Here is a 26,057-nt window from a genome sequence, read left to right on the forward strand (position 1 = left end):
ATAAAGGTTCGTAGGAAAGATGGCAGGAAAAGGAGTTAGTGGATTCAGATTCACAGGTCATGCAGGGAGATTATATTTTTAAAAAAAAATCAATATTCGAGCTGAATAAGAAAAAATCTTTAAAATTTAAGAGAAACTGTATCATAGCTTTCACTTTTGGAAGAAGAGAAAAACAAAAAAGACACCCACAACAAAACAAAATCCCAGAGTATTCCAGAGTTTCCAAAGAATCCAACAATTAATTTGGTGGGCTGCAGTATTTCCTACCTCTTCATTAACCTCATTTTCTCCTCGGATTTCACTGATAAATAAAGCTCAGGCCTACTTAGAAAAGAGATCTGTCCTACTAAAATTCGGCATCATGAAGTATTCCAAAGACCTTGCTCAGCATGCAAGGAATATACAACTTCTCTTATGAGGAGACACTCCAGGCGAGACCAGATGTGCCCACCCAAGTTTCTTGTTGAATGCAAAATCTGAACCCAAAGGCAAGCTGTTTTCTTCTTGGGATGACGGTTGTAACAGTTCCTTGAAATGTACAGTGAAGGGATGCCGAAAACCACAGCCCTCCCAGGTAAGGGGTTGAGTTTTGGAAAAGATGCACTTTCTCAGGCCGTGGCAAGGAAGGCGGCCCTCCAATTACTGAAGCAGAGAACAAGACTTTTCCACAAATTCAGTACATCTGGGTTCCCCACCCTCCCTTTTTTTCTCATTTGGTAAGTATCCAATCATCCAGAAATTCATGGCTACAGTAGAGATTCACGGCGCAATGACTTTCATACTGTTTTTTTTTTTTTTTTTTTTTAATTCTGTCAGTGAGCAGCATGTCCCAGTTCTACCCCCCAAAAACTAAGTTCTTGGCAGCTCCATCAGGTGGGAATGCAGGATGCCTCTGTGATTAGGGTCCGTGCAGCATGGGTATCAATTGGGCGCACTGGAGGGTCAGGAAAGCCGGGTCTGTCCAGTGTCTGGAAGCAGCTGTTGCAGGTGCTCTACCAGCTAGCCCTGACAGCTTCAATATCACTCACCAGGTTCTGGGCCAGGCAGATCCCAAAAATCTGTGCAAGGAAGGAAAAGACGGTCAAATAGTAGAACTTCTACCTTCACATTAGACTTTTCTTTGGCTACTGATTCCCGCTTTTAAAGAATCTTTGATATTTGAAATTGAGACAGAATTCACATCCCACAAAATTGATTCTTTCCAAGTGTATAACTTAGTGATTTTTGGTATATTCATGAGGATGTGCAACTATCACCACTATCTAAATCCAGAACATTTTCATTACCCCCAAAAGAAACTCTCCACCCATGAGCAGTCATCCCCACCCCACCCCCATCCCGACAGTCCTGGCAACCACTGAGCTACTGTTTCTCTCTATGGATAGGCCTATTCTGGACATTTAATATAAACAGAATCATATGATATACGGCCTTTTGTGTTGGGCTGCTTTCATGTAGAATGTTTTCAAGGTTCATCCACGTGGCAACAGTAGTTCAATCTTTTTGATGGCTGAATAATATTCCATGAAATGGATACACCACATTTTGTTTATCTGTTCATCAGATGATGGACATTTAGGTGGTTTCTACTTTTTGGCTATTTGTGGATAATGCTGCTGTGAACATCTGCGGACAAGTTTTTGGGTGAACGTGGTTTCAGTACTTTTGGGCACATACAGGAGTAGAATTGCTGGGTGGCCATGGGAACTGTTTAATTTTCTCATGAATGGCCAAATTGTTTTCCAGAGAGGCTGCATCATTTTCACTCCCTTTAGCAACGTATGAGGTTCCAATTTCTCCACATCCTAACCGGCTCTTGTTATTGGTCTGCCTTTTTTATTATAGCCATCTTAGGATGTGTGAAGTTGGTATCTCATTGTGGTTTTGATTTGAATTTCCCTAACAATTAACGATGTCACTAACAAATAGCTACTGTGTGTTTTCTTTGGAGAAATGTCTATTCCAATCCTTTGCCCACCTTTAAATTGGGTTTGTCTTCTTTTATTGAGTTGTTCTTCGTATGTTCTATATATAGGATACTTATCAGATGTACTGATTAGCAAATATCTTCTCCCACTTTGTGGGTTGATTTTTCAATTTCTTGATAGTATCATTTTTGGCACAGAAGTTTTTAGTTTTGAAGAAGCCCAATTTATTCACTCTGTCTTTGGTCGCTTGTGCTTTTGGTATCATATCTAAGAAAACACTGCCGAATTCACAAAGATGTACACCTATACTTTCTTCTAAAACTTCTATAGCTTTACCTTTTACATTTACATTAGGTCTTTCATCTGTTTGGAGTTAATTTTTATATGTGATGCGAGTCAGGGGTCCAGATACAATTCTTTTGCATATCGATATCCAGTTGGCCCAGTACCATTTCTTGAAAAGACTATTCTTTCCCCCACTGAATCGTCTTGGTTCCCTGGTCAAAAAAAATCAGCTGACCATGGATGTAGAGGCTTTTTTTTTGAACTTTCAATTCCATTCCACTAATCTCTATGTCCAACCTTGTGCCAGTATACACTATCTTGCTTACTGTAGCTTTGTAGTAAGTTTTGAATCAGAAAGTGTGGATTCTCCAACTTTGTGGTTTTTAAAGTTTGTTTTGCTATTCTGGGTCCCTTGAATTTCCATATGAATGGTAGAACCAGCTTGTCCATTTCTGCAAAAAAAGCAGTTGTAATTTTGGTAGGGGTTGCACTGAATTCATAGATCCATTTGGGGAGTGCTGCCACCTTAATATTAAGTCTTCCAATCTGTGAATACAGATGGCTTTCCATTTATTTAGGTCTTCTTTAATTTCTTTCCACCAAGGTGCTTCATTTGTGACGCTCTAAGTTAAAAGTATCACATCCCCACACGAAGAAAAGCCCAGCTCTTGGGACATCCCAGGGGGAAAAGTTGGTGCTGCCTTCCCTCACTAGCACTTTGGCAAGGTGGCCCAGACAGAGAAAGGAGTACAGCGTGTCTGTGAAACTCCAAAAAAGCCTTAGCCTTGCCACGGGGCAGGGCTCTACATCTGACCACTCCTGTCTGACCGGCTGTCACAATGCTGCACTACTGAGTCCATGGAAACACTGGAATGCCAGCAGGCAACTACTGACCCAATCAATTTCTCCATCTTGAAAAGGAAAAAAGGTTCCCTAAAGCCTTTCATGATACTAGCATCTAAAATCAGAGCTTTAATAAAATACAAACCAAATATAGCTGAGGTCTGTTCCCCAGCCTGCCAATGTGTCTTAAAAACTGTGACATGAAGGTGAATAAGCAAAGTTCCAGTCCTGGTGAGGGCTCTCCCAGGCCATCATTTCCCAGCGACACCCGTCTTACCTGTAGCAATGCAATGCCTATGAAAATACCAGCCACAATGGTTAAGTTGTCCTGCAACCACTTCTCAAACTGGGGCACACAGCCTTTCGTGTAGATTACAATCTGCTGATCGACTTCCTTCACAAGGGAAGAGGGAAGCACAGCATCACAAAGCAAGTTCAAAAGCTCTTCCAACACCCTTCGTGCTAAGCGACAAGATGAGATTCCACTTACTGGTTTTTGCCTGGCATCATAGCCACACTGAGTGTTGATGACATCTTCCTGGGGGAGAAAAGAGACAGAAGAGTGAAATTTACTCTTGTCAGACAGAAAGCCCACCTAGGCATCAGCAGAAGACCCCCGTTAAGTGCTGGTCATAAAATGTTTATTTGGGCACACAGACGTCTCAGGCACCATGTTAAACACTTTTCTACATAGTTCCATGGAATTATTATAACAATCCTCAGAAGTAGGTATTAAATATTCTTTCCTTTCCAAATGAGGAAAACTGAGACTCAGGAAACATCAGGGAGACTAGCAATTTCATTATGTGGAAGGCTCTAGACTCAAAGTTGATAACCTCAAGAAGCTTATGTGTTTAGGGAACTGGAGACAGATGAAAACCATGGTTAAAGGTTATAATGACTTTCATAATGACTGTCTTCATTTATGCTCTTTTGGGGGGAATTCTACTTTTGAATCTATATACGTATGTATGATTTAAATAATTTTTCAATGAGAATGAATTATTGCTATAATTCATTAAATAATTTTTCAATGAGGAGGAATTATTTTGATAATTAAAAACAATACCCTGACCACACAGAGTGTGGACAGATGCCCTGATGTCTCACAGACCTGATCAGAAACATGGGTTCGCCTGCTTTAGGTTTGTTTACGTTTCCTCTCTGCAAGGTACGGGGTGGATTCTATTAGTTTAGGATTTATGGAATGAGATATCTCCACCCAGAGGAGCTGTAGTTGAAAGGGGGTGGGGGGTTGGGGGCGTGTAACGCCTTCTGAGAACCTTCAGAATTCTGATGCAACGGGAACTCCAGGCAGGGGCTGGAGAGAGCATGGCTTGTATCTACTGCCTGGGTGGGTGCCCTGGGCCCTGTGCTGGGTGCTCTCCTGCCTCCCAGCCTCCTCAGAGGAAAGGAGAAGTGAGCCAGTGGGAAAGGCTGGTCTTCCTGGTGAGGCCTCAGAGCAGGGAAGCACAGTCCTCATTGACTCTCCGTCTCCTTCAGACCAAGAGGGGTAGCCCAGGCTTACCTCTGATGGGTGGCCTGTGGGAAACTGTGCTTTGCTACCTGAGACCACTGTCCCCTCGCCTTTTTTTTCTTTCTTTCATTTTTTCAATTGACATATAGTTGATTTCAATATTATATTAGCTTCAGGGGTACAGCATAGTGATTCAGTATTTTTACAGATGAATCACGGCCCCTTTTAAAGAGCCCTGCACCCCCTACCTTGCAGGGGAAAATCTGCCACTGAACTCAACAGTGCCCAGTGGGCTCTGCTTCTGGTGCGGAAGGGCGGGTCTGGGGGAGGACGCCTGGGGGCTGACCGGCCAGAGAGAGGCTGAGGAGGGTGGGAGGGCCAGGGGAACCTTCTTGCTCACATTTAGTGTTCTCACCCTCAATTCTGGCTTTTAACGTACAGCAGGGGTGCTGCATTTTAAGCCATTCTACATACCAGGCACGTGATTTGACTCAAAATACAATCAAACCTGTGATAAAGAGGGGGGCTTGTGAACAGGTTTTATATTTTTTCTTTTCTTTAAATAAAATACAATGACTGCAATGACTGTAGTCATTCTGGCCGAGAGTCTGGGCAGCTGCAGTCTTTCTGCAAGTGGTCTCGTCCTAGCTGGTCTCAAACTCTTCTCCTATTCCTAGTATTTCTTCACAGCTAAGTCAGCAAGGAAAGGGTTGGTAACCCCAAGCAATGCAGAGAGCTTCCATACAAGCCCGTCCTTCTCACAAAGAAGGAACCACAGGCAGTACAGGCGGGCAGCTGCCCGAGTCTAAGCTCAGCTCCATCACTTGCCAGCAATGCAAGCTTGGGAAAGGTACTTAAACTCCACAGGCCTTGATTTCACTTGAAAAGGGAAGATGACGATGGTATCTGCCAGTAGGAATGCTCCAAATTTAAGTGAGCCAACACACAAGAAGGCTTAGAATAGGAACAAGCCCGTACCGCTAAATGAATGTCAGGGATGATTATTCCTACTGGGAAGATCTGAGCACTAACCCCGCTACAGGAGCTACAATTAGGAATACACAGGTAAGAAGAGGTTTCCAGAAAAAACCACTCTGTTCATCCCACACACAATCTCAGTGGGATGCGCGGAGCAGGCCAGAGGGCTGCTGGCAGTCACTTACTGCGGGGTCTTTAGTACAGCAGGAGAAGGGCACGCCACATCGCTCTCGACTTGCATTGGAATCTGTGCAATTGAAGTAAATATTTAGGTTCCAATCATCAGCTCCAAAAGCCCCACAGCACTGCCACTAGAGCAAACAGGAGAGAATTAGAACATCTCGACCTGGAGGTGACCAGGCACCTACGCTCGCACCCGCCAGGACGACCCACACCCAGCTTCCTCCAACCTTCTGTCTCAGCATTTAGTTTTAAACCAAACTCAACATAAAGGGCCCTGTAAAAGCTTCCAAGGTAAGGCTGAAGGTTTGTAAGGATGTGTTGTCATAAGACTTAAAAAACAAGTGATGAGACCCACGGTGTTAGGTGGAAAACAAGCAGAGCAGGAGCTGTACAGCAGGGCCCAGTTAGAGCAAGATCTGTTTGGCTTGAGTACATGTAGGAACATTCTAGAAGGATAAGCAAGACAGCAACTTAGTGGTAGTGTCTGAAGGAGGCAACTGGAGTTGTGGGTAGGAGATCTAGAGGCTTACTTTCTTTTAAAATTTCCATCTCTACACCTGAATGGTTTTTCAAAAAATCCATTTCATTGAGGTGTACTCGACATACAATAAACTGCACATACTTAAAGTGTACAATTCTGTAAGTTTTGACACACTTATACATCATAAACTCATCCCCGCAACAAGACAGTGAACACACTCACTACCTTCCCCCAAGTTTTAGAGGCTTACTTTTCATTCTGTATCTGTTTCTACTCTGAATTTTTAAAAACAAGAGCATGTATTTACCTTTACAACCTAAAAAAAATTAAATCATCTAATTAAAATATAATAAAACAAGCTGTGAAATTCAGTGGGTCTTAAACGAGGCCTGATTCAAGGGCAGCTCCACCATAAGGCCCTTCGACAGCCCCCATGCTGAACTATCCCTATTTCTCAAGTTAAGTAAACGTCAAGCCTTGACCATTTTAAGGGTTTCAAGACCAAGAGCTACCCCAAAGTATTAAAGTCCATGAGAGAAAAGTGAAATCACATTAAATAACAATAACAGAATTTCCATATAAAGCAGACAGCATGGCAAGAGAACGTGTATCCGCATGTTCTTCCAAGTCATCGGGTCCTCCGCGGGCTTGGGCTGTGCATCTCCAGTTTGCCTACAAAGCTCCATCAGATCTGTCATGCAAACTAGTCAGCAGTAACACTTGGCAAGGTGTGAGCCTGCCTCCATTATGACCCAACAAAACAGTGAAGTCTGCTGAGGAGACGAAACAGGGCTTAATTTCACACCTGAGGGACAGCAGGCTCCAGGACAGTCGTTGCTGTCACTGAACAAAACCAACACAATTCAGCTCACTTCCAAGCACCTAATGAGGGTGGGAGGCCTCCATCACAGCAAGCACCGATGCAGTCCTCTCCTCCCTTTATCACAGGGACCCCGGCTCACTCTGGAAAACTGTCCAACCAAGAGACAGCCACTGGTCCACTGAGTTTCTGCCTGCCCTGCAGTTCCGCCGTACACATGAATGTCACAGACACGGCTGTCCAGGTCTGCTCACTTTATCCAGTTTCTCAGTGCATGCAAATAAAGGCCTGTCAGTTTGTAGGACAATAACACCTGAAGCCTAATATAAAACCGTGTACATCTTATTACAGTGTCATAACACCCTCATGAGTTAGACAGTGGCTACTCTTATTCCCATTTTACTCTTGGGGAAATAGCTCAAGGTCCTATTAGCCCAAGGTCACTTAGCTAATCAGATTTTGGCACTAGCTCTGTGTCTTCCAACCCCTTGTTTATACCATTTTGCATTTTGAGTGGAACAGGGCATCTGCTACCTCATTTGCATTGCAGAGGCTGTCACACAGTAACGTTGAGAAACCCGAGTTGGGGGTAGCCACCAAGGCTGAGAAGTTTCTTGATTTTTCAGTTTTAGTTGCAGGTGCTATAATAATATTTGGATAGGCATACTTCTAGAAACTTTGTGGATAAATATTCTACTGATAAGTTCATTATCATGAGCTATAAAGTGTGGAGGAGGACCGAAAATGGGGCCAAGAATAGGAAAGAATCCACATTTAACATTAAAAAGAAAGGGTGGGGGGGAGATAAACCTATAGGAAAACAATAGTCTTCAAGTGTCGACAGGAATGGGCACCTTTGATTATAACCTTCTTTGCCTAAGAGTTTTCTTCTTTGATCTTAGTAGAAATTGAGGTAAGTGAAAATAAAACATTTCCCATTAGGGTACAGATCATGTATGTCATAGAACAACTCAGAAAATAATAAATATACAAGCAAGCAAACAAAAAAGCATGCAGAAAAGTCAGAGGTAGGTTCCAGCTGGCAAATGCAGAAGCCAGGAGGAGGGTTCGTTGGGGTCATCCTTCTGAGAAGGCTTTCAACTTGAAAATAAACCAAATTTAAACTTACATATTCCTGGGTGAAGTCTATGAGGTTTTGCAAATCAATGTCATCTCTGTATGCTCTGATGTTGTTGTTTATAAAGAAATACAGCTGGTCTTTGATCCAGTCTTTGAAAACAAATGCCAGAACCCCAGCAGTGAGCTCCAGGAAGAAAATAATTCCCAGGAATACAGAAAACTAAAATAAAAGACACATACACAGAGAACAGTTATGAGGGCTATTTTGATCATATATAGTTAAATGGCTCCTTCTAAAAAGGTTTGTAACTACATTGGGTTGTTACACGTGTCCAAAGCAGATAACCTTCAGTTTCTTAAGATTCATTAACAGAATATCACACTCCAGGAAAGGGTTTTTAAAAATCACGTATTTTAGGGGCTCTGGTGTTCCATTTAGTAATTAACCAACAAAGCCCATAAGCAAACATGGATAATAGGAATTTCTCATTACACCCACATTAAGGCCTAATGAATTTCGCCTGATTAATGCATTTGTCAGATGCTTGAACAATGACCTGCCCCTACCTCTAGTAAGCTTTTGTAATGCTGAAAGATGAATTACCCCAATATTTTAAGATCACCTGTCATTTGTTATTGTGGCCTGTATGCAATATATTTCTTTTCTGGATTCAGACACTGTTTTAATTCCCCTTTGCACCTGGCTACACAGGGTAAAACAGCAGATGTGTTCACCTTAGATGAAGAGTTCTAAGAGGAAGTTGGTGGGGATGAGGGGTAGCTATGACATGGAAATAACTTCCCATGATGAAAACAAAATGAAACCACTGGGTTGAGGTCTTTCTTGGGAATGTGAGCTGTGCCAGCCTTCCTTTGTGAAGCACCAGGCTCGGAATATTTTAAATAACATCAACATGCAGCCAGAGGAAGACTTCCGGCTGACGTAGATAATAAGAATTTCAAAGGAAGGCTGGAGACCATGGGTTACACGGTAATTGCCCATAAATCTGGAGAAATTTCCCTTTCATCTAGAAGACCTAGAAGTGCCTCATCTTAGTCATATCAACATCCCGCTCACGCCCATGGTTCTTTCCACTTCCTCCCACCCCCACATTCTCACCCTTTACAAACTATTTTGCTCAAACGGATTATGAGAAGTGAGGCTGTGAAGGACCAGAGGGTAAACTGCAGGCAAACTTCCGGTGACAAGGACAGAAAGGGTGGCACTGGGGCCACCTGCTCAGCCGAGCTCCTGAGGGCTCCTGCCACACAGTGAGTGGCTGAGGAGGCAGAGGGGCTAAGGCTGTCTGCTGTGTCTACATTCAGTGAGCAGACAGCAGGCAGCCAACTAAGAGGAAACATATTGGCGAGGGGTACAAAGGAAGCTACTGTTACTTACGAAAAAAAAAAAAACAAAAAAAAAACAAAGACAAAAAAATGTTTATTCATTCAGCAAACATCTACTGAATGGCCCACAAGATATCAGGCCCTGGTCTAGGTGGGCTTTGCAGAAGCAAGGATAAGTAGGACCATAGGCCTGCCTCCAAAGAGCCCACAGGTCTTATGTGATGGGGAGTGGGGGGAGGAGAGGACCGTGGGGTCAGGCTTTCCATACTAGATGTCAGTATATCTGACTGTGTTTATCCAGGGTGCCAAGTGCCATTCTGGGAGGATGGGCATAAGGGGAGGGATGGAACGAAGACAGAAGCGCCTGCCAAAGTCTAGGCCCTCAAAGTCTAGGTCCCAATCCTAGACACTCCAGCTCAGCCCTTCAGGTTCTGTAGAGCTCCTGGTTATCTGCCCTAGAGGAGTTCACTACAAATAGACTCTAAACGGTTCTTAACAATCATCAGTAATACCAATAATTTCAAAGTGAGCTTCCCTCAATCTAGAAAAAAGGAGAGGAAAAAATCCTATTGCTTTCACACAATGCCTACCCCACCACATAAAATGACTCCCTCCTTTACCAAGTACCACTCTACACATGTAAATACAACAGTTATCACACTGTGGAAATGAGAAAATCATAGCTAGTTCACAGGCGTGCACATGCAAAACAGCAAAACAGAGGTCATGCAAAGGTTTTAATTAGATTTTTTGTTCTCACCTCCATTAAGGTGAGGCAAGTTTACTTTCCAATCACCCTGGTAAGTTTTCTCTTAATGTTATATATGTATCGGAAACTGAGTCCCAATTAAATTCTTATCAAATATTTGGCAGAAAATCTGCATCCTTTGGGTCCTGTGAGCTTATTTCTCCCATTTCTAAAGGTGCAGAGACTGACTCACAGGCTTCATCCCAGGGCCTTAGTTAACCAGGAAGCTCCGTCTTCTCAGCGCCAGGATTTTCCCTCAGCAACTCTCTCAGCCTTATGCCATCAGATACTTGAGGCTGTTTGGAGCCATGCTGACATTTACTTCCTACTTCTTTCATAGCTCCTGCTCAAAGCATATTCTAGGCCAGTTTTGATTGGTTGTACTAAATGAAGAGAGAGGGCATTTAAAATATTCTCCAAGACTTAAAAAATGCCAAGCAACAACACAATGCTCTTCATTTCCAATGCGGGAATTTATAAATTAAGATGCCAATCTAGACAACTGTATGTATTTCTCCCTGTTCGGTTAACTCTCGTGTCTTCAACTACAAAAATCATCAATTATACTAAAGAGACTAACACTGATAAAATAGTGGCCAGTAGTAAGTACGATCTGAGGGCCAAGGAGGCTACAGAAAAGCTGAGTGAGGTGAGCTCATACATTTAGAAGTATCTCACGCCAAGAAGACTAGCAGGTTGGTAGGTCACAATCAGGGACAAAGCTCTGCTGGGGACTCCAGAGGTTAAGACTAGGTAAGGAATGAAGTAATTGGGGGTGTGTGTGTGTGTGTGTGTGTGTGTGTGTGTAAGACAAATGGAGTCTTGAAAAACTACTCCCAGCACAGACCTATGTATTAAGAACAGAGAACCAACTGCTCATTAAATTGTACACAGGACCAAGCATCCCTTGGTTTTCCTTGTTAGCGTGAGTCACATGAACTTTCAGGTTAAACAGCCTCCAGAACCTTGTCTGAGGCACAGCCACCCAAATTCAAAATGAGCTAGCCTGGGGGGACAGTGAGTCTGCTCTTCTTAGGACAATTCAAGAAAAGATGCCAGAGGAGATGCGGCAGAAGTGCTGGGGAAGGAAATCACATACGGCAGGCAGGCACGGGCTGTTCTCTCCAAGTCCCACCATCTTCCCTCACCATAGGATGGCGGGGTGTTTTTAAATCATTTTTCTGTTCTCGGAGAGGGGAGTGGATGCTGTCGTGCTGTGAGACAGACGCCCACCAGAATGCCAAGCTCCAGACAGACAGGCATGCTCGGCTGACCACTGGCTGTACCTACCAAACTGATTGCAGACTTACATAGGTATGCACATGCCATTTTGATCTCCTGTGGAAGGGATCTCCAGGAAGAGGCTTTTACTTTTCATTCTCAACATTTAATACTTATGTACCCCCTGGTCAAACTCTTCCTGCAAAAATATTCATGCTAACAGTGATCACACCAAACACCCTGCGAGGGATCTAAAAATTACACTGGTCACACAAAGGAGGCCTTTTACATTGGCAGAGAACACAGAAGATGTGCATTTACTGTTTCTCTTTATTCACCAGGACCTACTGCTTAACAGATTTAATCTGGACAGGTCACAGCCACTGTGCTTATGTCTGGTTTCCCTAAACCAACCACCGGAACAGTTTTCTATTGACTACGTGCTTAAAAGAAGGGGCAAAAAATCACTCAAAAGAAGAAAACTAGATACATATGTGGGCCTACCTTAGTTCTAAAGCTGTTTTAGGGATGGGAATACAAACTCATAATATGCATGAACGAAACCTCCACAGATGGTGGGGGGTGGGGGGGGTACTGATATTATTAAGGAGACATGGGCAGCGAAGGATTGGGGTGGGTATCTAGAGAGTTCTTCTACAAGAAAAGCAACACCCAGCTCACATTCTCCCCAGTGCCTTTGGTACAGCTCGCTCTTGCTGGTAGATAGGGTGTCCTCCTGATGTGAGATGAGAGTTTGGCTCTCAGCCTGAAAGCAAAGTGCAGTACTTACAAACTTGAGAAGGAAAGTGTTTTCCCGTAGAGCTCCAATGCAGCCAGCAAATCCCAGAATGAACATCACTCCTCCTACCACGAGGAAGAGCCAAACCGGGTCAAAGCCGCCGAGATCGGTGATAGAAGAGATGTTGGACAGAACTCCCTGGAAGCGGAAAAGAACACACAACAGGGCACCGGGAGGCAGGGTCAGTTTTCCAGCGTGAAAAGATGATTGCCCCGCCCCACCCCAAGAAAAACTCAAGAGGTAATCTGATCGTCACGTCAGGAAATCCTGCAAGATAGATAGATAGATAGATTAGATAGATAGATAGATAGATAGATGATTGATAGATAGATAGATAGATGATAGATAGATAGATAGATAGATAGATAGATAGATAGATAGATAGATAGAACGAACGAACGAATGAACGAACGAACGAACGAACGAACGAACGAACGAAAAGAAAAACTACTTCCCAAGGTCTAGATGAGTTCATATTTTCGGTAAAATTATATAAAGCAAAAACATGACCTCTAGAAACCACCACCAGACCCTGTAAGGAGAAGACGTGGATATTACCTTTGCTTTCTATGTCTCCAAATATAAGTGGTCTGAGTAAAAAACAGATGTGTAAGAAAAACACCTCTCATCACCCAAGAGGTGTGATCCTCACATCCCCAGGGCATGCAGATGCCAGACAAGGGCAAGCTTCAAGCCCTTGGCACTTAGGAAACAGGGTAGAGCTGGAATCTTAAAGCTAATAGGGCAGCCTGTCCCAGCCACAAGCCCCTAAACGTTCTCCAGGGAAAAACTCACCTCAGGTGCACCCTTGAGCTTCCTGGGAGACCCTCTCAGGCTCAGATCCCCAAAGCCCACTTGGGGGATTTGCGCTTCTGGCTGTCCCACCTGGAGCTATTAGGGTATTTCCTTACCCCCTTTAAGAACTATGATTTAAATGACTTATAAATCAAAGGTGACTCCCTGGCTTGCAACCCGTTTATTCTCCTGCCAAAAGAACCCAGAGTAATTTCATTTCTCCACAAAGAATGCCACTTCTTTACTGAATTTTTTTTCTCCCTTAAGTGTGATACCACATCAAATACCACCTAGAACCTATGTTAGAAATTATATGAGATTTTTTTCTCTACAATGGAAGGTATATACTTACTACTCATTCTTAGCGGCCAGCTACTGCTATTTTGAAACTGTGGATGTATATGAGTCTTAAATACCTGATATCATCAATATTTTATTTTCTTATTAAATTTGTGTAGAGCTCTCAAAATACCCCCCGAGTACTATGGTATAGTTTGCTGTACAGTCTTAATACCAAACAATTTGTTTTCAAAGCATTCCCAACAACCTGGAAGAATAGGAAGTACTCATCTCATTTTATACTTGAGGAAAATGGAACCCAGAGAGGTTTGGTAACTTGCGGAAGGTCACACAGCTGTTGATTTTTTAGAATCAGAACAGAATGTCTACTTCAATAATCTTTCTCTACCAAATGGTAGCTATGTACTTGCTTCCCAGCACCTCTCAGTCAGCACTAATCAACATCTGAATTTAGGGTTTTTATGTTTTAACCCATTTTAAGGTTGTAGGAACACTGAACAAGAGAATTCTGTTTATAAGGTTTTTGTTTGTTGTGGGGGGTAGTGGGTGAGTGGGAATCACCTTAAGGACAGTAATAGGATACTAATAATAGAATACGTATGAGGCACAAAGGACTCCTAAAATGTACAACCTAAACTTTATGAAAAAGGCCAGAGTTTAAATAAAGCCACAGATGAAGGACTGAGAGATTATTAAACATTTAGGAATGAAGGGTGTATTCACTAATGGCTGGGGTGACATCATCAAGACAACCACACCCTTCATGAAACTGCATAGACCAATGGTTTGATCCAATCTTGTGTTTCTTAGAGTTCCAAGCTCTGAACTATGACTACTCCAGGGGGAGAAAGGAAAACACAGAATTACCGTAACTAATTCTCCACCTACAAAAATGATGCTGAGAAAAAAAAAATTGCCAGAAAAGTCAGACAAAATCTAAGTGACAGTAGTGAGAGTGCATCGGAAGAAAATCAACCTCTCCCCTCCGAATGCCTTTGAACATAGGTGTTAATACTTAAGGTCTTAATGTTTTAGACCTGCTCAGCCAGGGGAGGAAAGGACTTTGAGGCTGTGTGATAACATTCTTAAACTTTAAAAAATCAACATAATTATGGGAGAAGAGATAGACTCAATTTACTTGGCACCAAAAAGAGGCAGCAGAGCTGGAAGGGACAGGAGGAGATGTCAGTTCCAGCATAAAGAGGCCTTTCTAACACCGGCAGGTCTCCAGCGATGGGGCAGAGAAGGCTGCCTGAGAAACACTGGCTTTCCCTGACAGGTGAGCTGACGCTTGAACCTCTGTCAGCAGTGCTCCAGGAGGGATTCTCGAAGTGGAGGGGAATTTGGGACTTACTGACCTTTAGGTGCCTTCCAACTTCAAGACCATTCTATGATTTCATCCATTTTTAATGGGCTATTTATGTGTGATTCACACCAAAGTCCTAGCAAAGATCAGATTGTTCCCAAACACTCTTCTGTGATCCATGTCTGCACACAAAGAGCTCCACGGATAACGGGGACAGTTATCTGGGGAATTCAGCAAAACAAGCAAATGAACGCACACACCTGTGCCTGAAATACGACGACACTCCTGTCCCAAAAGGCAAAAAAAGTATGATCCCAACTGTCAGCAGATTCCTAGAGCACTGTCCTCTCTGGGTTTAATTTGGAGGATGAGAATTTGGCTTCTCAGACAAACTCATTTTCATACTTTTAGCCTCCCCAGCCTGCAGGGGCAGTTTTAATTGAGAGGCCTTCAACTGTTTCCATGGAAACAATAATCATTTGGGGGCTGAGCTGGACTGTAGATTCTACTCATTTAATCCTATGTTCTGGCAAAAGACAGGGCTAGAGACAGATACTGAGAGCTCACAGGAAATAATATTCTGCAAAGCATAGACAAGACAACCGAGAACTTTATTTTTAATGGATTCCAGGTAGTTATCAGCTGGAAACTAACTCGAATCTTAAAACGCAAAGTGTGGCAGTCAATGTCCAGTTTTCTTTTCCTTAGGATTAGGATGGCTTACCTGGGTGGAGATAGAAAAAAGACTGACTCTTTCACCTGTGCAACGTCTCCAAATATTCACTGAAGAGCAGTCTGTTTCTAACTACACAGAGAGACCAAAGAGCTGAATATAATCCTGGCAACAAAGATTGTGGATTTCAAGAGTGACGGCCAGTTGACAGTTCAGCCTTCTGTTGTCTCAAAGATGGGGTCTTTCACGGGACTTTTTAATTGTGTGAAGCTCAATTTGACAAATGAGTAAGAAGTGCTAGAACATGTCAGCTGAAGAACAATTATAATTAAAGCTTGTAGTTGACAAGAAGCAGGAAGAAAAAAAAAATCTAAGATTTTTTTAAGTTGCCAAGTGATTTAAAATAGACATTCAGATTCACGGTAACTCCTCGGGAACGTGCAAGCACAGCAGCAGACACCTAGCCTTCTGGGAACCTGGGGGCACCACCCTCTTTGGGGAACAGCGCCTCCCCCTCTTGTAAGGATTCCTTCTCCCCAGATCCACCCCATGAGCTCCTCAGAGATGCCCGTTCTCACACGACTCCACCGCACCGGTAAGAGTCAGAAAGCCTGAAATTGCCTTCCCCAGACACCAGGATTTAGAATAAGTATCGGTTTCTAGTGGCTGAAGCTGTAAAAGGCCCAACTCTGGAGCCACGTGCAGCGTGTTTTTCACTGTGGAGAGAGTCAGTCTGCAGTGAGAAAAAAGGAACAAGGGTAGGAAGAGAAAATCCTGACAGTATTGTAATCCCTGGCCTGACCATGAGTTCTGGGAGTCACGCAGCGTCCTCAGACCCCTTGATTGCATAAATTTGGGTCTGAATTTGCACCTGAGGCGTCCCACACACCACAACAACAGCTTTGAATAAACTGTGCTTTAGCGTTGCAGGTACGTGCACACGTGTGCGTGCGCGACCCAAAACTAAAGCTCACCATCTACACTGGAAAAAAGCGTTCCGTGGGTGGTGGGGGGAGTGTAGAGGGAAGTGTTAGATTTAATGACACCTTTACTCGGCTGGTGGATACGTCCAGTCAACACAGCAACTGAGCCAGTATAAATAATCTCCTTCAGGTTCACTCACTGTCAATTCAGCATCATTAATAAAACAATCAGTCTGGAAGGAACTTTTGGGTTTTGTCTATGTCACCAACAATACGTACATGATTTCAGCTCCAATTCTCCACACTGACTTGAATGTTCAGTCCTTGGGTTTAAATAACAACGTTTTAGAACTCAAACTTATTGAAAAAATAAACCAATACAAAATGTTCTCTGGCTATTCTCCTCTGTACCCAGAACTGGTGTTGATGTGAGAAGAGCACACACACAGCCTGCATCTGCACTCCAGCAGTAAGTCCTCCTCCTGCCTGGATCCTGCAGCAAAGCCCTGGGAGCTGAAGACATCAAGGGTACTGGTCTTTGTGTGTAAGGTCAGAAAATACCGTCCTATGAAGCTGAATCTAACTGGAATAAGGATAAATGGAGGAGAAGCAGAGTAACTATCCAAAGGTACTTATTCCTTCAGCCGGTGGTTATAGTTAATGTGAAGGTGGAATTCTGAACAGGAGCAGTAAAGACAGAGAAGGAAAGAGTCAGAATAAGAGAGAGAGCCAGAGACCAGGACTGCAGGTCACAAGCAGAATATATTCAAATACTACAGACTCAAGAATATAGGAGGATTTCCTATACACATATTCTTTGTTAATACATTAAGATTCTATTAAGAAAAACTAGTATAAATGAACATTCATACAAATTCCTCACATTCATACTATATACACCTGTATCTTATTCTGGTGACCCTCAGTCGTCTCCTCCAAGCCTACAGCTGTTGCTACAGCAGGCAGCAGAGGTGGAAACAGTTGACCATAACCGAGTGCCGCCATCAAGACAAAATGAAGAGCAGCCAATTAAAAAAGTTGAAACAAATATTTTCAGCAAATTAGCCATTCCACAAATTGGCTATTAGACAACTAGCTCTTGGCATATCAATCTGGAGCCTTTAAGAGATGATCTGCCGGTGAAAATGGATTTCCAATATCCCCAGGTACTAGACAGTATCTCTCAGGACTCAGCAAGGAGACCAACCTGTGTCTAAGATGAAACAGGACACGTTAATGGAACATGGCTGAGGCAGTATCACTATAACAGAAGTTTAGAAAGCCAACACACAAAAAACGTATTGATGTGTATCTGTCACCATACAAGCGAGACTCTGAAATTTCAGCTACTTAGACAAGTCTGCTCTAGGGTGTGGCAGAGAGCAGTCTAGGGTCAGCCTCCTCCTGCACAAACCGTCCTGCACTCAAGCCAGCTGGCTCACCTGCAATTTCCCGCAGAATCCAGAAAAGGGGCAAGCTGGACAAGAGCTAGATGTGGGGCAGACAGACAGGACACTGCAACACAGACTACCTTGACTTGGATTCCAGTTCCACTACTTACTACCGATGTGATCTCGGTTAAGTTACCAGACCTGCCTAAGCCCCAATTTCCACATCTGTGAAATGGTACCCTACATCATAAGGTTATTCTGAGGATGTAGAAAACAATCCAAGTAAATTCAAATACTATGCTATGTCTTTGGCACATAACAAGCATTCAATCAACGTTCATCAGCATGACATCATCACCACTAAACTGGACTAAGAGGAAGACATCAGATGCTATAGAAGCACACTGGAGGGACTTCTAACCCAACAGCTTTGCAGAGGAATCTATTTTGCTTTGGCACTTGCCCTGCCTGACCCCCTTCTAAGAAATCTGTGGCCACACTGGATGATCATGTCTAAAGGAGGTGGCAGGAACTTGCCAATCAATCTTCTTTCTTGAGAAACTGGAAGTCACCTAAAAGGCACTCAGAGTAAAGGCAGAGGAAGAGGTCATGAGTAAGCAAAAGGCAGGAGTAGGCAGAAGCCATGAGGGGGTGGAAGCTGAGAGGACACAAAAGCAGTGCAGCGGAGAAAAGAGCAGTGAGAAGTCAGCCAGTGGCGGGGAGCACGCCCAGGAGTCAGCAGCCACGCGGCTGGGATGCCGCGCCCTGAACCAGGCCGGGGATACCATCCTCACTTGCGGCCACTGAAGATTCACAGCTCTTGAAAGACAGTCCAGTTACTAAACCACGTCCTATTTCCCGCGAGCTCTCGTCCTTCAATGGTCTGATGAACACTGTATGTCTCAGTAAGAACGTGAAAAACCAGCCCCCCTTCCCCCAACCTCCATCTCCTCATCAGCACCTCATTCATTCAACAATCTTTGGAAGTTAAGCAGCCTCTCCCCAGCGTCTGGCAAGAAAGGACGATGTTCTGAGTGTCACTATTTCTCCCTGGAAGAGGTTTTTTTTTTACACACGTGCAGAAATGAAAACTCAAGCAAAGCTCCAGAAGGGTTTCAAACCAATAAACCTCAGGAGTGTCTGTGGTTTTCCCCACCAGCACAGAGCAGCCTGTGTGCCACCTGGCAAGCTTCACTCTATTCTCTCAACTCACACAGCAAAGAAATGCAAAAATAGCATTAATAAGCCCCTAAGGTCTGGGACTTTTCTCCTTTGGCATATACAAGCGCATTCCTTCCAACTGCTGAATAAGAAACAGAGAGACAGGCAAATGGAATGTGCACCCAAAGCCAGCCCAGACGGAGCCCTGGGAGATTTACGAGCCTGGGTTCTGATTCACCCACTTTCCCTAAACTACTGTACTACTGGGTGAAACTGGCTACAGTTTTCCTAGAGTAAGACAGGGAAAAGCACTTTCATACTTGAGAAAGAATGACAAGATAGGACATTTTCAAGAAAATGAGTTACTCAGGGAGGGTGGTCCTGGAGAGCTGGAGATGGGGTCTGAAAAAATGTCCACAGGAAGTCCAAGCTGAGACACAGGGCCACAGGGAAACGTGCCCCTTAATTCATCAGGGATCCTCAAGGAATGTTACAGGGCAAAGCCACTCTGAAAACTCCCAAACACCCATCTGTCTATGAAATTGCTGCGGAATCCAGAGAGAGGACGCGGAGAAATGGGAGCTCGCTGGGACCTGAGCGGTTCAGGGAGATGTGAGGGCGCAGGGGCGGTGTAACTCATGGCCTGGCAGAGAGCTGGAAGGCCAGACGCTTTCAAGATATGTGGTTTTCCATTTTCTTCCTGTCAGAAAAAGTCATCGGTGAGATTCAAGTAATCCTTTCTTGCAGATGAAAAATGGCCATGACCTGGTTTTGTGCTGATGAAGAAGAGGAGGGGTAGTCTTCTTTCAGGGCTCCATAAAACCCTGCAATCAAGCAGCCGTTGGGGAGGCCAGCTGCGCCAAGTCCCCTTGCTGCTACCGCTCTCAGGCTGGGAAACACCATCACCACCCTGGTGGCAGTGACTGCCTCTCTGAACAAGGAAACACAGCCACTTGCAAAAGTGTCACTTCTCAGAAGTCCAGCATGTTCCTAGCCACTCTCCAGATGTTTCATTTGCATGTTCAGACAAGAAACACACCCCAGAATGTTCCTAATCAAAAAGTTTAGGCTGAAATATGTAACAGAGGCTCTGATCATGGTGTCCCTGCAAGTAAAGTGGAAAAAAAATCAAAGTCTAGCCTAGTGGCAGGTGATCACTGTATTCTAGGGCTTCAGAGATACACAACTCATACAGTTCCTGAACAGTTTCCCAGGAGTCACCTGAGAGGTGCCAGGGACTGTGCTACTCATGGATATTCAGAGTAAATGCATGGTGCCACCCTCAGGAGCTAGTCTAGGGGAGACCCATGAGTAGGAGGGAGCTGGGCAGAGGTACTAGCACTGTGTGTTATGGGGGTGTAGACAGGAGGGGCAGAAGGTCATGTCACGAATAGAGACAAAGTGGCAGGACTGACCCACTGAGAGGTCTACGTGTGAGTGTGACAAGTGGTAAGAGGAGACAGAGGTCGGCAGGGCGGGACTGGATTTGAATCTGAAGGCATTTCAAGCAGAGCAGGGTCATTTGTGCATTTAGAAAGCTCACTCTTTGGGTAGCAGGTAGGTGCTAAGGAAACGTACACCTGCTAGCAGGTAGCAGCTAAGGAGCTGCGAGGCTCCGTGGTGATGCAGACAAGTGATGCTGAATGCTGGGATGAAAGCCACATAAGCCCTACTGAGCACGGACTCCGCCAGGCACGGGCCACCTGGATTATCTCCCCTCACAGTAAACCTTCCAGGTATGACTACTACTATCCATGGCAGGACACAGACCCAGAGATGGAGGAACTTGCCAGGTGACCCAGGTGAGGAAGTGGCAGAGCAGGGGGCTTGAGCCCTGCCACCCAACCCCAGAGCACTGTTTAAACCATGATGCTCTACCGTCTGAGGAGACGGAGCAGCAGTGGGCCAGCCGATTCTTGTTTCCAATGTAACATCATGTACCTGTTTCTAAAATGTTAAGAAAAATATGAAATGTGATGTTAGAATGATAGTCTTACCGCAGACTTTACTAATCATGATCTGAAAACCAAAGTGAGTAGGAGACCACAGCTCCCTGTGCGCGCGCGCGCACATGCACACGCACGCGCACATGCACGCGCACGCACACACAGGCAAAGAATTTCCTTCTCTTGCACATCTCAGTGAAATCAAGTGGATAAAAAGTGGATGACGGTATTGAGATTCTCTGGAGAAGGCGGTTTGCTGTGCTATGTGACTCCACTTCCTGGGTAGGGGAGCAGATTTCTTTTGATCGGAAACCTAGTAAGGAAGTTTCAAGGGACCCCTGAGGAAGCTCTGAGACACCAAGATTAGGGCCTGAGTCTGCCCAGGAAGGAGCCTGTGGCTTGAGGTCTGATCCCTGCCCCAGAAATCTGGGGGCCAGGAGGGCTCCAGGGCAGATGAGGGCTGTTCTGGTAGGACTGGCCTCACCCCCAGATGAGTGTGTCCAGGAGAGAACACGGGGGCAGCTTGGGGCGAGAAGTGACCCGAGAAGGCAGAGTCGAGAGGAGTACTGGCTGAGGGAGACAGGAGGTCTAGGCAGGAGTACCAGGCAGCCACCAAGAACAGGGATGTCCACCAAGCTGAAGGGACCCGCAAGGCAGAGGGATTCTCAGGGAAGCTTCAAAAAGACCAAGGCATCATCCCCTTTACCAGCTGCCAGGCCCAGAGGGCAAAGCCCCACCCCCACTTCTGCCCTCGCAGGAAGTGGGCAGAGGAACCTCAAGGGAACTAGGGGAGAGGTGACAGGAGGAGGCGGGGGCGAAGGCCTCACCCCTTCCTCTCTTCAGGGGCCCAAGGCTAACGGCACTGGGCAAGGGAGAACATTTTAATGCAAAGTTAGGCTTGGAGTTTTGAGTTATTACCCAACCCTGTCTAATAACTGGGCCTGGACTTATGCCTAAAATGAGCACAGGACGGTGGTATCTGAGAGTAAACAGCAAAGTCACTCAATTTTTGAGCCACCTGAATTTTCATTCCTGAGAAATCCCTCTGCAAAAAGTTTATAGGGACATACAAAAAGAGAAAAATTAAATTTTTTCAACATATTTCATGTGTCTGCTGAACATACTGGTTACAGTGCCTCAGATCATAGGCTAACTTTCCAGGTACTGAACGAAAGCTATTTGGTTTTCAGATTTTTAGCTGCAACAGAGAACTTGAGGGGATTACATCGACAATTAAGAAAGAGATGCAAACTGACTACATTTCAGGTAATAAACTGAAATCTTCAAAAGTATTTTCAGCATCCCAGAAATGTCTCCTTAAAGCAGTTTCTCAGGCGAGGCATATATTTTTCTGTTTAAGTTACCTGGTTACCTCCTCCACCTACCACCACCCTCTGGCTACCTTGACTGCAACTGCTAAGAACTGCCTGAATCGTTGAGTCTGCTTGTCTAACTTTTCCTTCCTGGGAAAACATGGAAAGTATTTCCAAAATGAGTCTACTGTACGATCATGACAGGAAGCACTGGAAGGTTCTGAAGTGAGGCTGACAATTACAGACAGTGGTCAAGGGGGGAAAAGCCTGCAGGGAAAAGTGTCATCCCTGTCCCCAGGGAAGCCAGTGAGACAAGCGATGGAAGCTAGAGCTCGTCTCACTGCCATTCCGCCTGCTGGGGTCAGGACTGCACACCAATTCTCTCCTTCCAGCGGTACCCAACAGAGCCCGGCCAGGCGAGGAGGATGGAGGACTGGAGAGGGGACTCAGGGAGTGAGACCCCGTGGGGTCTTCCACAGTGTATGTAGCTCTCCTGCACAGTCTCTGTAATTTAGTCCCAAGCATCAGGGCATCGACAGTGCAGGAGGCAGAGTGCTAGACCTGAGCATAAAGGGGTGAAGGAGACTGGCTCCTGCACTCAAGGAGTTTTCAGGTCAGGCAAGCCAGGCCTGGTACCCCTCTGCCCAGGGGGCTGGTGCTGTGTGAGCGGTGGCTGGAGGTGCAAAGGGAACCAGGAGCTCACACTGGGGACCAGGGAAGCACCCTCTTCCCACTCAGAAAAGCTGAGTGTCCCCCTCTCCCTCCATCGCTCACGTGCCATTGTTAGTGATCCATCACTCGGCCTCTCGCCCCCACCTAAGAATTAAGTAAAAAGCATCAACATGAGAAATCCCTGGCGGTCCGGTGGTTAGGACTAGGCACTCTCACGCCGGAGGGCCCGGGTTCAATCCCTGGTCAGGGAACTAAGAGCCCACAAGCCACCGTGTGGGGTGGGGTGGGGTGGCGGTGAGGCTAGGGGTGGCGGAGGTGGGGCGCATGAACACGGGGCAAAACGGAAAAAGGCATTTTTCCACAGTAAAGATAATTATATATAGGTTCCCACTTTTATGCCAGAAATAAATTTTCCCCCTGATATCCAGAATTAACGGACGTTAGAAATTTGCTGCTTCCAACACTGACTCCCTACCATATCAGACATCAGAAACCACATGTAATTTTATTTCCTTTCAGGCTGTAAGAATGGATCATATGCTTACTGGAGATCTGAGGTGACTACCAACTTCTATACTGAACGACAGAGCCAGGGTTTGAAAGAATGCTTTCATCTTCCCTTTGCTCATTCATTCTTCTATAAGCAATATTTCTTGATATGTCTATTATGCGCCAGTTAATGTTCTAAGTACTACAGTGTAGCAGTGAAAGTTCCTCTTTAGGAAAAAAAAAAATCCTTGTTAGCACAGAAATGCTAAGTCCTATGAAAACACAGAGGGTGGGAAAACACAGGGAAGCGGGGAAAGGGCTGGGACTGGGGTGAGAGTGGCTGCTTCAAATAGGTCAGGGAGGCCTACAGACGAAGGTGACACTTGAGCAGAGACCAGGAAGTACAGGAAAGCACCCATGTGGACCTCTGGGGGAGAACATAGCAGGCAGGGGGAGAGCACGGCAAAGGCCCTGGGGTGGTGGGTCCTTTTGAGACGTCCGAGGAACAGCAAGATGATGTGTGGGGGCTAGAGCGCCTCGGGGGAGGGCACAGTGTGGGAAATAAGGTCTCACAAGTAATGGGGTACCACACATAGCTTTGAGTGAGACAGTAAGTGCACTGGAGGGTTCAGAGTAGAGAAATGACAGCATCTGTCTTACATTTAAAAGAATCACGCTGACCTGGGGTGGGAGCTGGGGCACAAGAGCAGAGGGAGGGAAACAACAGAGGCTTCTGCACTAACACAAAGTGGCAAAAAGTGGCAGCTTAGACCAAGGTATAGCAGTGGAGGTGGTGTGAAGAAATCAGAATCTCAGTGTAGTTTCAAGGTAGAGCTGATGATGTTTGCTGATAGACTGAATGTGGTATGAGAAGAAAAGATAGAAGGGTGTCAAGAACACCCAAGCGATTGAAAGGACAGAGATGCCATTCCCTGCAACTGGGAAGAGCAGGTTTGAGGGGAGAAATCAGGAGCATTGTTTTGGATTGTTACGCTTCAGAAGCCCGATGGGCATGTAAACAGAGGCGCGGGGTAGGCTTCTGGATACGATGAGTCTAGGATTCATCCGAGGCCACGACCAAAGATCTAAGTTTGGAGTCATGAGTGATGGATGGTACTTAATGCCCCAAGCCTCGATGAGAGCTCCCAGAGCGTGAGTGAAGAGAGAGAAGGGGTTCCTCAAAAATTCAGAGGTCCGAGAGGCGAGCTGGACCTTGCAAAGGAGTGTGAGAAGGCACTGCTCATGAGGTAGGAGACCAGAAATGCGTGACCTCTTGGAAGCCAAGTGAAGAAAGCGTTCCCAGAAGGGAGGAATGATAAAACACGCCTAAGTCCTTGCTTTACTGGTAAGGGTTTCGGGGTATCTGGGTGAGAAAATGATGTGCTTCAAGACCCATTCGGGTTCAATAAGAAAGTGCCAGGTTCAAATAAGTCCTAGGGTGGTTATTCAGAGACAAAGACAAGATGCAGAAAGACAGTCTGATGTAATGACAAGTAGATGGATTAGAAACTCCTTGACTAATGACACCCAAGGGCACACATAAGTGAATGAGTGTCAACCCCAAAGGAAATTTCTAGTGGCATGTCACTGGGTTCTTTCTTTGGCCTGCTCAACACATCAGTGGCTTCCATCAGTGACAACTCCACTTGACTGCAATGAGAACAATACAAGAGGCTTATAAAAATAGAATTTCCCGGTGTCCACTCCAGACCTACTAGATCTGAATTTGCCAGGTGGCACTGGAGCAAGAAGCTGAAGAAGGCCTGAGTTAGAAGAAGGAATTGAAGGAGGAGGCTGATCAAAAGTACAGATAAAACCAAGCTAAATGGAATGGGAAATGTGCTGGATGACAGCTTTGGGCTCCAAAGTAATCTTAGCAGGTAGACAGACAGATAGAATATAACTGGGTCAATTTGGAATCTTGCATTTGCCTCTGAAAATCAGCCAGATACGAGACAGATGGAGGAAACCTAGCTGGATCTGAGATCAACTTGGGACTCAGTGATTAACTATGTGATCTCAAGCTGCAAGGACAGCAGACAGGAGAAGAGACGTGATTCAGCCATAACCTCTTTGGCCCCTAAAGCACCCTCTCCTTGGTGCAGAGGACACCCCAGACGGAGGTCAGAGGAGCAAGACTAAGATAGTGGAGGGACTCCACCCACAGAGAAGCAGATGTTCAGCCTGAAAACTCAAAAGGAGCCACACCCAAGGACTAATATGAAGAAAGACTTACTGTGGGATCCAACAGGGTAGACCCACAGTCAATGAATGAAAGCTAATAGGACATGATTCTAATTTGGTGGGAGGAGGGTCTAACAGTAAGAGAAACCCAGAGAGAGACCATTGGTGAGTACTTTGCCATAGGAACTGTTAAACTTCTCTACACGCCACATCAGCATTCACTGCAATGCATTATACACACACACACACACTTTACGTACATAAGCTCGCCCTTCCTGGAACGTAAATTTCCTGAGGAATTACATGCCCAGAGCCCAGGGCAAGCCCTGCCCCATGCTGTGTGCTCAATAAATGCTCTTTGAATGAATGAGTTGACCATGGCTGGACGCTGCCAAGCCTTGTAGGGGTGATTCATGCTACGTGATTGTTAATGTTCCTTCTAAAACAGCAGACCTATGATTTCTGAAAAACTGCACATAAACCACTTTCCCCTGGAGACACACTCATCCTTTGCATCTTGACAGTCGATTTGGAATTTAGATAAAATAAATTATTTAATTATTATGTCTACTATTCAACTGTAATATTAGTCCTAGGTTTAAAGCTCAGCCCAGTATTAAGTGAGTATGAGGGGTGACAATCTTTGCCTCCCATGTTTCTGTACTCCACATAAACACGTGCAAAACCCCAACTATTAAAGAAATCTGATCCTTC

At 45.0% G+C, this 26,057-nt stretch overlaps 1 protein-coding gene across 1 annotated transcript in view; it reads right to left on the reverse strand.

Moving 5' to 3' along the window:
- Positions 1 to 709: 709 nt before the first annotated feature.
- Positions 710 to 26,057, reverse strand: part of TSPAN5 (tetraspanin 5) — a 170,889-nt gene continuing 145,541 nt past the window's right edge. The window contains exons 3-8 of the mRNA XM_057728809.1: positions 12,182 to 12,328; positions 8,125 to 8,295; positions 5,697 to 5,822; positions 3,547 to 3,594; positions 3,334 to 3,450; positions 710 to 1,058 (exon numbers count right to left, since the gene is read on the reverse strand). Of these exons, the coding sequence (XP_057584792.1) occupies positions 993 to 1,058; positions 3,334 to 3,450; positions 3,547 to 3,594; positions 5,697 to 5,822; positions 8,125 to 8,295; positions 12,182 to 12,328 (675 nt within the window). The 3' untranslated portion in view covers positions 710 to 992. The remainder of the gene's footprint in view (positions 1,059 to 3,333; positions 3,451 to 3,546; positions 3,595 to 5,696; positions 5,823 to 8,124; positions 8,296 to 12,181; positions 12,329 to 26,057) is intronic.

The sequence above is a fragment of the Hippopotamus amphibius genome, chromosome 3, assembly GCF_030028045.1.
Source record: "Hippopotamus amphibius kiboko isolate mHipAmp2 chromosome 3, mHipAmp2.hap2, whole genome shotgun sequence".
Lineage (NCBI taxonomy): Eukaryota > Metazoa > Chordata > Mammalia > Artiodactyla > Hippopotamidae > Hippopotamus > Hippopotamus amphibius.